Source organism: Apis laboriosa, unplaced genomic scaffold (assembly GCF_014066325.1).
Source record: "Apis laboriosa isolate Shangri-la unplaced genomic scaffold, ASM1406632v1 scaffold50_cov145, whole genome shotgun sequence".
NCBI classification, from domain to species: Eukaryota; Metazoa; Arthropoda; class Insecta; order Hymenoptera; family Apidae; genus Apis; species Apis laboriosa.
Genome location: NW_025223540.1, coordinates 780880 through 792678, shown reverse-complemented (window position 1 = coordinate 792678; position 11799 = coordinate 780880). Strand labels below are relative to the sequence as shown.

Sequence of the window (11799 nt, the reverse complement as noted above, 5' to 3'; positions counted from 1 at the left end):
CTTTCATCAAGTCTCCATTGGAAAGCCCAAGAGCGCCGCGCAGCAAGTCATTTTGAAAAGCGCAAGCGCTCTTTCATAGATCGCGCTTTTCTTATAAGCAACTCGATGGACTAATGGCAACCAGTGACGTCACTGCAGAAAGAAGATTCATTCACGAATATTCGACGCCTTCGTATCTATAAGGCCAAGGACCTTCTCTTGGAAATTAGGCATACGTAACCAATTTAATTCCTAAAAAGTACTTCCATATAAATTATGATTCTATTTCATATGATATCTTAGAATAAATTTTATTTATTTATTTTTTTAAAACATTTTTTTTATATCTATTTAAAAATATTACTTATTATTATTATATACAGGATATTATTATATATTTATGGGATATTTTTAGAGGATTGATTCTGGAATATCAAACAAATACAAAAATGTTAGTTGAATTTATTATTTTATTATTAAGTTATAAGCAATTTAAGTTTGTTATAAGTGAGATGAAAATAGAATGAATCTATTCTATCTCCGTTACATCGCTATTTCTATCTTATTTCATCTAATATAAATTTAAGTTGCTTATAATTTAATAAATAAAACTCAATTGATATTTTTATATATTAAATTTTGTTTGACGTTTGAGAATTGACCCTCCAAAAATGTTCCATAATTGTATTAATCCTGTATATTATTTTAATAATTAATTTTATGAATATTATATAATAATATAAATTCTATTCATAAAATTCGATTAATTATAAGAAGTTATCATGGCATATTATATTATATAAATTTTTAATAATAAAATCAATATATCTATTGATACATATTGAAATTATAATTCCATATTAATAAACTTGTACATTTTTAAATTTTAATGTATAATAGAAATTAAAATGTTATGTTATAAATCTTTGTGTATGTTTTATAATTTATAGTATTAAAATATAACATTCAAGATAAATTTAATTTAGCATTTTAAATATATATAATATAATGATTTTACTATTTTTGTATTTTGTTTATTAATTTGATGTATCAACACACATATGTATATAAGAGGTATTTAAAAATATTATCTCTGATTTAAGGATTCATAGTTAAATGTTAAATATAAAACCAATTTGTGATTGGTTAAAGAAACAAACAATGCTCCAAACAGAATTTGTGTTTAGAAAGAAGAACCAATGAAATGAAGTGTTTTATATGATTATATTGTCCGTGAGTGTCTACCTTATTTTAACTTTTTGCCTTTAACCTGACGAACTACAAGTAAACAATAATCAACAAAGGAGCATTGCACAAGATCTATATATTAATTGTTCTTGTCAGTTTAAGTATATAGGTAAATTCATAATGGTAAGTTCTTGTCAATATTCAATTATTTCTTATAGTATTTATATGATTTATCTTAATATAAGATAACCTCAAACATAATTGAGATTTTCTTCTTAGGATGTATTTCTAATGATTCGACGAAAAAATATGACAATATTTACTGACGCTAAGGATAATACTACAGTTCTTGAACTTAAAAAAATTATAGAAGGTAAGAAATATATAATTTACATGTATTGTATTAAAAAAATCTTATAATAATATTTTACAAAAGAAATTTCAATTTTACTTTTCCTTTTCTTTATATTTAAATTTTCATAAAATTTATGAATACTTAATAGATATAAATATTTATAGATTTTAATTTAAAGTAATTTAGAATTAATGTAATTTTTTTATAGGTATATTGAAAATATCACCTGTGAATCAACAGCTGTTCAACAAGGATAATGTTCTTATGTCAGATAGTAAATTTTTATCTGATTATGGATTAACATCAGCAACTGCAAAACCACAATGTCCTGCATTAGTAGGATTAGCTATACGTCAAGATAATGGTCAATTCGAACCTTTAGAGATGACACCATTTTCATTACCACCTGATTTACCAGATGTTATGAAATCTCAAGAAACTAATGGACAAGAACAATCACCTTGAAACATTGTGAAACAACTGATGATAAAGTGTTGAATTCAATACAATTTTATAATTGTCAAATATTTCCAAAAAGGCTAACAGCTTAAGCAAACATGATGTGAATATTAGGTACATACAAGTTTATACGAATATTAAAAGTGTCTTGAGGCTTTTTAACTTCTGTAGGTAAGACTATTGTTAACTTTTTGGTTAATTAATTTTTTTTATTTTTGTTGTTTTTTGTGAATAATGATCAAGTATTATTTGTACTTGACCATTTGACTGAAAAAAATAATAAAATATAAAATTTATAATACAGTACATCATCCAAGTTTATTGTAATCTTTTATAGATATAAAAATATATCAACACTTTGTTATTATTGCCAAGATAGATCAAATACCTCAGTCACATGTAAATTATGATTGTAGTTTGTATTTTATCTTACAATGTTTTGTAATTATCCCTATAATTTAATTCATATCCAATTCATTTTTTTAGTTTATAAATTTCCATAAATTTTTTTTATTAAGCTTTAAATATAAAACGCCTCAAATTTTGTAAAATATATATAGCAACATCAATTTATTACTTAAAATGCAAAATTAAAAAATATTAATTGTAAAAACTTTGAAAATTAAGTTTTACAATTACAAAATAGAAATTTGAAAATGTGATACATTATAAATAGTGTACGTAATTTTAACAAATTGATTACATTTGATACATTAAATCAAGTAAATAATCATTTTGGTATAAAATACAATATTTCTATCAATTATATTTTGCTATACCATAAAATTTTGTTAACTTTATTTGCGTGTTCGTTATTTTATTTATTTGATGAATTGCATGTATATTTATTACATAGAATTATGGATTGAAAAATGATATACTTCTATGCAGTATTATGAATACGTTAAACGTATTCATATATTTAATATATAAAATACTCTCAAATATGTTGCAGTATCATTATTCAAAAATAAAAATGTAATACATTAAATAGCATTAAAAATATAATGCATTGAATTGTTTGCTCTAAACAAATAATATTAAAAATTAAAATATTACTGTACTGTAATAAATTAATTTAATTATTGAGTTATATGCATTAAAATATAATCTTCTTAAAATTATTAAACAATATTTAATATATAATGTAGACATTATTAAAAAAATTTGGATGCTAGTAATTCAAAATGCTAAATATACACTACTGCAATAGTAATTTATATAAATTTACATATCTTTAAATTAAAAATAATGGATAATTACAACATATAAACCAAGATAATTGATATCTATATAAGCATTTAACTTACTACGCATAAAAAATATATTTCATCTTAAATATATCATAAAGTTTGTACGAAAGTATGAATATTATTAAGTTAAACAATTAATATACTCTCTCAAAATAAATAAATTAATAAATAAGGCACTATTCAATACATTTTTAATATGTAATTTAAGTTTTCAAATACTGAACATTTAAAATTAGTAGTGCCTTTTATAAAACAATTAAGCAATTTTTAATCATATAATATAATTAATATGAAATAGTAAGCAAATATTAGATTATTTTGAATAAAATAATTTCAATTTATTATTATATTTATGTTCTCTTATCTTGGCTACTATATATAACTCTAAATATAAAATGTTAACAAATTTCATTTCTAGTAAATATTATACAATGTTTACTTACAATTGATTTAAATAAATTTACTAATATTGCTCTAATATTTTACTTGTACTTATATTTTACAATTTATATAGATTTATATTGTTTATATTTTAATATAAATAATATCTTTTATATATCATAAGATATATAATAATTAAACATTTCTAATTATTTTTGTTTTTATTTAAAAACATTTTCATAATAAATTCTTTATAATATTCTTTCTTACTTGGTATATAATGGCCTCCTTCATGTGTCATTTTTATTTTATTTATAAACATTTCAGTAATTTCTTCTGCCATTTCTATTAAAGAATGCAATAATTATTTATATTATTAATTTAAAAATCAAAAATCTTACCTGTTGGTATAACTTTATCAGTCTTTCCATATATGTGTAAAGAAGGTATGTTTATTTTTCCATCATAATATATTGCATGAGGTGCACATAATGACTTAAATCCCGATATAATAATTGCAAAATCAAATTTGATTTGTAACACTAATAAGAATGTTATTTTTAATATTATAAATCTTATTTTATAATTAATATTTTAATAATTTCTTTTTATATCTTTTATATAAACTTACAATTTTTTTGTTGCATAAAACAAAGTATAACAACAAATGCTGCACCTTGTGAAAATCCTAAAATGCCATCAAAAGGTCCAGATTCTTGAAATGCCTTTTCAATTACAATTATACTATCTTCAAAACCTATAACTGAGTTACTTGGCACAATTGCTTTAAATATATGATCTTTTGTATTGAACCACCATCCATATGCTAATAGTTATAATATTTATTTTCATTTTATTATTTTAATATTAAATTATTTATAAATTAAAAATATAATTATTATTAATTAATTATATAATATATGATATATATATATATAAATTTTATTTATTTATTTAATCAAATATAAAATTTATAAAATACCTTCTTCAACATCATCAATATCAAAATTACTTTTCATTGGAACTTTATGTGGTGCTTTTAAAAATACGAAATCAATTTCTTTTTTAAATCCTTTTCGAAAAGAACCTAATTTTGTTTTAAAAATATCATCTGATTGAGCATATCCATGAATTGCAAGTATCTAATATAATATGAATATTTTAAAAAATATTTTTATTTATACTTATATAATGATTATTTCTTACCCGCAATTTATTTGTTAAATTACTCATAACGTTAATAAATCACTCAAAATAATTGTTATTAAATATATATTTATCATTTAACTTTTATCTTTTATTAAATTAGAAACATTGCAAAAAATAACTTTTTTTTATATTGTAATCGAAACAATTTAATTTTATTTAATAAAAGGTATAGATTATATAGCTTTCTATATTATTTATAGGATAATAAAAATAGCAAACGTAAATCAAGATTACACAATTTAAACGTTAAAAAGATAGGTTATACTGGGTAATGTTATCAACGCTATGGAATTATATTTTGACAGTTGAGAAATTCATGATTGCATCATGAATTTCTCTAAAAAATATGAAAGATGAAAAAATTTTCTAAATATCTGGTTTTTCTTTCATATATAACATTTAATATAAATATTATTACTAATTATAACTATTTTGAATTTTAATATATTTACCAAATATTTATTTTGTATTTATCAATCAATATCCGCCATTGAATGTATTCCATCGATGTTTTAATAAAACATGTCAAAATCGAAAGTAAATTAAAGAAATGATATTAATTTTATGAAAATTTAATTTATAAATTATAATTTATAAGTCATGTTTAGAATTTAACTTTAAAATTGTATTAATTTGTATTAAAACACAATATAAATTAAAAATGATTTATTGATATTGGAAAAATCATAAATAAAACATGAAATGTAAAGATGTAATATTTTTTTTAAATATAAAATTTTGATAATAGATTTTTTTATATATTTCATTTACTATGAAAATTAACAAAAATTAAAATACTAAAGTATTCATTTTTTTTGAAATAATTCCATCAACATTAAGAAAATAATGTTTCTTTGCATCATTAAATAAAAATAATATCCTTAAAAATAATATAGGTACATAATTTACAATAATATTCTTAATTAATTATTTAGATATGAATATTTAAAGATCACTAAGATCTACAGCATCAATTTCCATATTATTAATATTTTCATTATTTTGATTATTTTCTTCTGTTTCTTCTTCATTTTTTCTAGGAAAATCTAATTTTGCCCATGATCCAGATTCTGCTTTCTTTAATTTGATCTCAACTTTAGTAGGAAGCATATTAACACTACTTTGTGTCACATCAACAATCTATAATTTATACAAATTAATAATAAAAATTTTAATATGTTTAAGAATTACTTCAAATTATATAAAGATATATATACATACTCCTCTCAATTCTATATCAAGATTATATCTAGAATTTTCTTCTATAAAGAATAAATCTACAGATAATCTTATAGGATTTAATTTAACAAGTGATTGATCTGGTTGATATTTTTTAGCATAAATTGAAACTACAACAAATGATCCTGTTTGATGCCAATCCATTCTGCATTTAACTTTTTTATCAGTATTCTAAAAAATAATGTTTTTTTATAAAAAATTTATTAAAATATTTAAAAATATTATTAAAACTTATATTATTATATAAAATATAAATAAAAAATATTCAAATAAACATTTAAAGCTTACTTTAGAAATCCAAATATGTTTTCCTTGTGTACATCCTGGTTGTTCTAAAAATGTAGAAAAATCTGTAGTTTTTTTTTGGCAACAAGACCAATATTTCATTCCTTCATGAAAAATAGGAGTTCCAGGATGATGATTACATATTTCATTTTCAGATGCAGGGCCATTATATGTAGCTTTACATGAATTATTTTTACAACTTTGTCCAATTTGAACTTTAGTATCAAATGTATTTTTTGATACATTAGAAATTAATCCTTTAATTTGTTCTAATAAATTAGGTGACACATTGGGAGTTAATGTCATTTGTGGAGTATCAAAAGGAGGCCTTTCTAAAATAGGTTCATTGATAAGAGGTTGAGCAATTACTTCAATTATTTCATTTGATTTTGATTTATCAATAATAGGCTTTTCTGGCTCTATTGGTTTAATATTTGAATGACATGATTTTGCACAGCCTTTAATATTTAAAAACTCTGTGAAATCTGTACATTTCTTATTACAACAAGACCAGCCTTTATAAGCATCATGAAATACTGGATGTCCAGGATGATAAATACAGTCTCCTGGAGAAGTAATAACAATAATTGTTATAATTAAAATCTTCTTATATGATTTTTAACTATATATTGAAAAAATAAATAAATAATTTTTCAAATTATCAGATTTCTAAACTTTTCTAATATAATTTATTCTCTAAATATTTATCGTACCTTCTTTATTGTCATTCGGATCAAACTTTTTTCCACAACCACGATTATAACAGTGTAATAAAGTTGCTTCTTGCGACATTTTTAACTTTCTTTTATTTTAATTTATACACGTATTATATAGGATTATAGGTACGTCAACCATACAAGTTACAACGTTAGCAAATGATTAATACATAGTAGTACTGATTATAACCTTTCTGTTTTTACAGTTCCGAAAAACTTCTAGCATGTTCTAGAGAATCTTAACCTTTAAATAAAGCATTTAATAAAAGTTTGAATCGATTGCAATGAACATATTATCATGAACAATATAATAATAAGACAAGAGTTATATTAAAATTTATAAGAATTATTTAAAAAATTTAAAAAAAACAATCTTTTAAAAATATTTTTTTTTGTGTATATAATTATATTGTGATTATTATTTATCATCAAATATAAAAGAAATAATAAAAAATATGACATATTTAAAATAAATTAAATAATATTTCAAATATTACAGTTGATCACCATTGAATATATTTTAAAATCAAACATTTTCATGTTTATATCACATTTTATATTAGAAGAAAAATTATTTATATTGAATATTAGTTATAAAAATACATGATATAAAGTTATAATAAGTAAAGTACTGTAATGTATGAATGAATGTTCTTAAAATATAACAAAATTTAATATGTATATATAATAAGAAATATTCTAATAAATATGAAATTTCAAAATATATTTCCAATATATTATATATTATTTATTATACAAAACACTTGTAAGTTTATAATATGTTAAATTAAATATATAATATAAATATATTATGTTAAATATAATATATATTCAAATTTATTATTTATTAATTTTTAAAGTATATATTATATGCACAATTAATTATAACCTTTTATTTACAAATATGCTTTTTCAGATAGTCTTTATAGAAATTTAAAATATTATGAAACTCTTCATATATCTAATTTTCAACATAATATTATAAAACGGGGTATTCAACATAGTTATCATCCTTATAATAAAATAAGTGAATTAAAATTTTATTCTCATGGACGGTAATATATTTAATTATATATATGTAATCATAAAAAATTATAAAAAAACTACTCTTTATTAATAGGTATTTTCGATTAATTTTAACACCAAGGAAAGAAGTTATTCATTCCAAATTTAAAGCATATGAAGTTAATGGTGATGGAGAAGAAAAAACTATACATTTAGGTAAAATAATATTAATAAAAATAATTATTATGAACAATATATTTAAATATATTTATATATACAAAATATTAATATATTTATAAGAATAAAGAATCAATTTTTCAAAAATTGATTCTAAAGATTAAAACAAATAGATTAAAACAAATTCTAAAGATTAAAACAAAAATTGATATAAAAAAATGCTAATTGAGGCTTATATATTAGTAATTTAAGTTTACATTAAATGAAACGAGATAGAAATAAAATGAGACAATTTTATTTTGTCATATTCATTTATTCATATTTTGTCATTTTCCTCTATCTTTGTTTCATTTATCTAATAAAAAAAACTTAAATTTATTATAATTTATATAATTTAATAAATAATTTAATATAAAATAAAATAATATAAAATAATAAATAATGTAATCTTAATTTTATTATAATTTATATATATATATATATATATATATATGTATGTATATATATATATATATATATGTATATTCATATTTAATAAATATATATTATATTATATTATTTTATTTTATTTTTAAATCATAGAAATTAAAAATTATTTTAAATCATGAAATTTATTCTATTTTAGATCATGAAAGTTTTTATCATGGACGAGTATTTGGTGAAATTGATTCTCATGCACAAATGCATATTGATAATGGTATTCTTACAGGCATTATTGCAATCTCTGATGAATCATTTCATATTGAGGTATAGATAGATATAAATAATTGTGTAAATTTCAAGAGAATGCAAATTGTAATTTTTTATTTATTATTTATAATAGCCATCTTGGAGACATTTACCTCATTTAGGAAATGAAACAATGATCATTTATAAATCATCAGATGTTAAATTTAGTTGGGAACATTTTCAACATGGAGAAGGGCATACACATAGTGCTCCTAAAACTTGTGGATATATAAAAGAAAAATTAGGTTAATTTTTTATTTTAAATAAAAAATTCTACTAGAGATTATAATTCAGATATATAATCAGTAATATATTTTATGTAAAATTTATATTACAGACATTTCAGTAAATAATGAAGGAGAGGAAGATATAGAAGAATCTAATTTTAAATTAAATGAACATTCTAGAATTAAAAGACAAACAGAAACTTATGAATATACTCCAACAAAAACAAGATGTCCTTTATTATTAGTAGCTGATTATCGTTTTTATCAAGAGATGGGTGCTAGCAGTACAAAAACTACAATTAATTATTTAGTATATGATTGCATTATTTGATATAAAAATCATAATTTATTTCAAGTAATAATTTAATCTTTATTTTTTAGATAAGTTTAATTGATAGAGTACATAAAATTTATAATGATACCTTATGGCAAGAACGTCAAGAACAAGATGGTTTTAAAGGAATGGGTTTTGTTATTAAAAAAATTGTAGTTCATAGTGAACCAACTCGCGGAAGAGGTGGTGAAACTCATTATAATATGGTTAGAGAAAAATGGGATGTTCGTACGTTACTTGAGGTAAATTTATTTTTTTGGTACCTTTATTTAAAATACTACAGTCTTATTATTATTAATTAAATGAAATTGATTAGGTTTTTAGTCGAGAATATAGCCATAAAGATTTTTGTTTAGCTCATTTATTTACTGATCTCAAATTTGAAGGTGGTATTCTAGGATTAGCATATGTTGGATCTCCTCGTAGAAATTCAGTAGGAGGAATTTGTACACCAGGTACATTAATAAAATTTATCTTTAATCATTTATAAGTAATTTATTAATTTTATTTCAATATTAATATGTTTCAGAATATTTTAAAAATGGTTATACATTATATCTTAATTCAGGTTTAAGCTCTAGTAGAAATCATTATGGGCAAAGAGTTATCACAAGAGAAGCAGATTTAGTTACTGCTCATGAATTTGGACATAATTGGGGTTCTGAACATGATCCAGATATAACAGTAACTTTTTATTTGCATCATATCTAATGTTTTTAGGAAAATTAATTCAATAAAAACAATCTAATTTTTATATATTAAAAGATAATATTTTTAATAGGAATGTAGTCCAAGTGCTAGTCAAGGAGGTTCATATTTAATGTACACATATAGCGTTAGTGGATATGATGTAAATAATAAGGTACATTCAATTTATATAAAAAGAGAATAATAATAATAAGAAAATACTTATTGTTAATTATTTATGGATTAGCGTTTTTCACCATGTAGTTTAAGATCCATTAGAAAAGTATTACAAGCAAAGTCAGGTCGCTGTTTTTCTGAACCTGAAGAATCATTTTGTGGTAATTTACGAGTTGAAGGAGATGAAGAATGTGATGCAGGATTACTTGGTACAGAAGATAATGATGCTTGTTGCGATAAAAATTGTAAACTTCGTAGAAATCAAGGAGCAGTTTGTAGGTAATTGATCATTATTATAATTATATTATATAATATATTATTTTAATATATAGTCTACATTCCATAAATTAAATATTTTGTTTTTAAATTTCTATATTTGATATATATCTTTCAGCGATAAAAATTCACCTTGTTGTCAAGGTTGTGCATTTATGCCATTAGGTGTAAAATGTCGCGATGCACAATATGCTACTTGCGAGCAAGAATCACGATGTACAGGAGCATCTAGTGAATGTCCCAGATCTCCACCAATGAAAGATGGTACAGGTTGCCTTGAAAGAGGTCAATGCAGACTTGGAAAATGTGTACCATATTGTGAAACACAAGGCTTACAAAGTTGCATGTGTGATACAAGTATGGCTTTTATATGTTATATTTTATATGTATAATAAATAAATAATGATATATATTTATATCAAATTTTTATTTGCAGTTGGAGATGCATGTAAAAGATGCTGTCGAATGAGTTTGAACGAAACATGTTTTCCTATAGATCCACAAGATATTTTACCTGATGGAACACCATGTATTCAAGGTTTTTGTAACAAGGTAATGTTATTGAATGTATATGCTTTATGCTTTGTGTACTTTATATGTAAAATATAAATAAATATTTTCAGGGTGTTTGTGAAAAAACAATTCAAGATGTAGTAGAACGATTTTGGGATATTATTGAAGATATAAACATTAATAAAGTTATGCGTTTTTTGAAAGATAATATAGTAGGTGCTGTTATAATTATTACTGCCACTGTATGGATTCCTACTAGTTGTGTTATTAGTTATATCGACCACAAACGAATTAAAGAAAGCGAAAAAAAGTGGCGTTGGAAACATACAGATGAACTTATTCATCCAGATGAGCAAAGGCAAATTATTTATACTGGTAGACAACGACAAAAAATATCGCAAGTTACTCAATAATTATAAATATTTCATTTATATGATATGATCGAAAATACCACGCACAAAAAAATTTCTAGTCATTAATTTTTTTAATTTTTATGTTATATATAATTTTGTTTGTTATATGAAAAATTGTTTTAATATAACAAACAATAATAAACAATATTCGCAATAAATTTAATAATATTTATAGTTATACGAAAATTGTATTTGAT

General features: G+C 21.3%; 4 protein-coding genes across 7 annotated transcripts; 2 read left to right on the top strand and 2 right to left on the bottom strand.

The window, feature by feature from the left end:
• Positions 1 to 47: 47 nt before the first annotated feature.
• Positions 48 to 5093, bottom strand: LOC122717450 (esterase CG5412). Of its 4 annotated transcripts, none has more exons than XM_043941526.1 (6): positions 4822 to 5090; positions 4598 to 4757; positions 4247 to 4441; positions 4017 to 4157; positions 3886 to 3960; positions 48 to 231 (listed from the first exon to the last, which is right to left on the bottom strand). In XM_043941526.1, the coding sequence occupies exons 1-6, from the start codon at positions 4846 to 4848 to the stop codon at positions 206 to 208; spliced, it is 624 nt and encodes a 207-aa protein (XP_043797461.1). In that variant the 5' UTR covers positions 4849 to 5090; the 3' UTR covers positions 48 to 205. The 4 variants fall into 4 exon arrangements, with proteins under 4 accessions (XP_043797461.1, XP_043797460.1, XP_043797458.1 ...); XM_043941525.1 differs by lacking the exon at positions 48 to 231 and adding an exon at positions 2113 to 2248 and having other exon boundaries at positions 4822 to 5088; XM_043941523.1 differs by lacking the exon at positions 48 to 231 and adding an exon at positions 2352 to 2432 and having other exon boundaries at positions 4822 to 5092.
• Positions 1212 to 2347, top strand: LOC122717451 (elongin-B). Its single transcript, XM_043941527.1, has 3 exons — positions 1212 to 1350; positions 1447 to 1540; positions 1731 to 2347. The coding sequence occupies exons 1-3, from the start codon at positions 1348 to 1350 to the stop codon at positions 1985 to 1987; spliced, it is 354 nt and encodes a 117-aa protein (XP_043797462.1). The 5' UTR covers positions 1212 to 1347; the 3' UTR covers positions 1988 to 2347.
• Positions 5094 to 5666: 573 nt separating the features above from the next.
• Positions 5667 to 7637, bottom strand: LOC122717434 (cysteine and histidine-rich domain-containing protein). The gene is made up of 5 exons (XM_043941487.1): positions 7572 to 7637; positions 7062 to 7308; positions 6352 to 6914; positions 6046 to 6234; positions 5667 to 5964 (listed from the first exon to the last, which is right to left on the bottom strand). The coding sequence occupies exons 2-5, from the start codon at positions 7138 to 7140 to the stop codon at positions 5770 to 5772; spliced, it is 1026 nt and encodes a 341-aa protein (XP_043797422.1). The 5' UTR covers positions 7141 to 7308; positions 7572 to 7637; the 3' UTR covers positions 5667 to 5769.
• A 135-nt stretch (positions 7638 to 7772) lies between these two features.
• Positions 7773 to 11720, top strand: LOC122717424 (ADAM 17-like protease). Its single transcript, XM_043941466.1, has 14 exons — positions 7773 to 7830; positions 7981 to 8119; positions 8185 to 8285; positions 8872 to 8993; positions 9070 to 9220; positions 9313 to 9512; positions 9584 to 9778; positions 9853 to 9991; positions 10066 to 10220; positions 10318 to 10398; positions 10471 to 10679; positions 10795 to 11033; positions 11113 to 11228; positions 11300 to 11720. Exons 1-14 carry the CDS (start codon positions 7773 to 7775, stop codon positions 11600 to 11602), a joined length of 2208 nt encoding a protein of 735 aa, XP_043797401.1. The 3' UTR covers positions 11603 to 11720.
• The last annotated feature ends 79 nt before the right edge of the window (positions 11721 to 11799 follow it).

What these genes read in the sequence shown, in the direction of transcription:
- LOC122717424 (XM_043941466.1), top strand. Translation starts at nt 7,773, where the DNA reads ATGAAATTTCAAAATATATTTCCAATATATTATATATTATTTATTATA. An exon ending in AGAAAAAACTATACATTTAG is followed by an intron (nt 8,286 to 8,871) that starts GTAAAATAATAT and finishes ATTCTATTTTAG; the next exon opens with ATCATGAAAGTTTTTATCAT. An exon ending in AACATGATCCAGATATAACA is followed by an intron (nt 10,221 to 10,317) that starts GTAACTTTTTAT and finishes TATTTTTAATAG; the next exon opens with GAATGTAGTCCAAGTGCTAG.
- LOC122717434 (XM_043941487.1), bottom strand. Translation starts at nt 7,140, where the DNA reads ATGTCGCAAGAAGCAACTTTATTACACTGTTATAATCGTGGTTGTGGA. An exon ending in AACATATTTGGATTTCTAAA is followed by an intron (nt 6,235 to 6,351) that starts GTAAGCTTTAAA and finishes ATTATTTTTTAG; the next exon opens with AATACTGATAAAAAAGTTAA. An exon ending in TTGATATAGAATTGAGAGGA is followed by an intron (nt 5,965 to 6,045) that starts GTATGTATATAT and finishes TATAAATTATAG; the next exon opens with ATTGTTGATGTGACACAAAG.
- LOC122717451 (XM_043941527.1), top strand. An exon ending in ACTTAAAAAAATTATAGAAG is followed by an intron (nt 1,541 to 1,730) that starts GTAAGAAATATA and finishes ATTTTTTTATAG; the next exon opens with GTATATTGAAAATATCACCT.
- LOC122717450 (XM_043941522.1), bottom strand. Translation starts at nt 4,848, where the DNA reads ATGAGTAATTTAACAAATAAATTGCGG. An exon ending in TTTTATGCAACAAAAAAATT is followed by an intron (nt 4,158 to 4,246) that starts GTAAGTTTATAT and finishes CATTCTTATTAG; the next exon opens with TGTTACAAATCAAATTTGAT. An exon ending in TGATAAAGTTATACCAACAG is followed by an intron (nt 3,961 to 4,016) that starts GTAAGATTTTTG and finishes ATTCTTTAATAG; the next exon opens with AAATGGCAGAAGAAATTACT.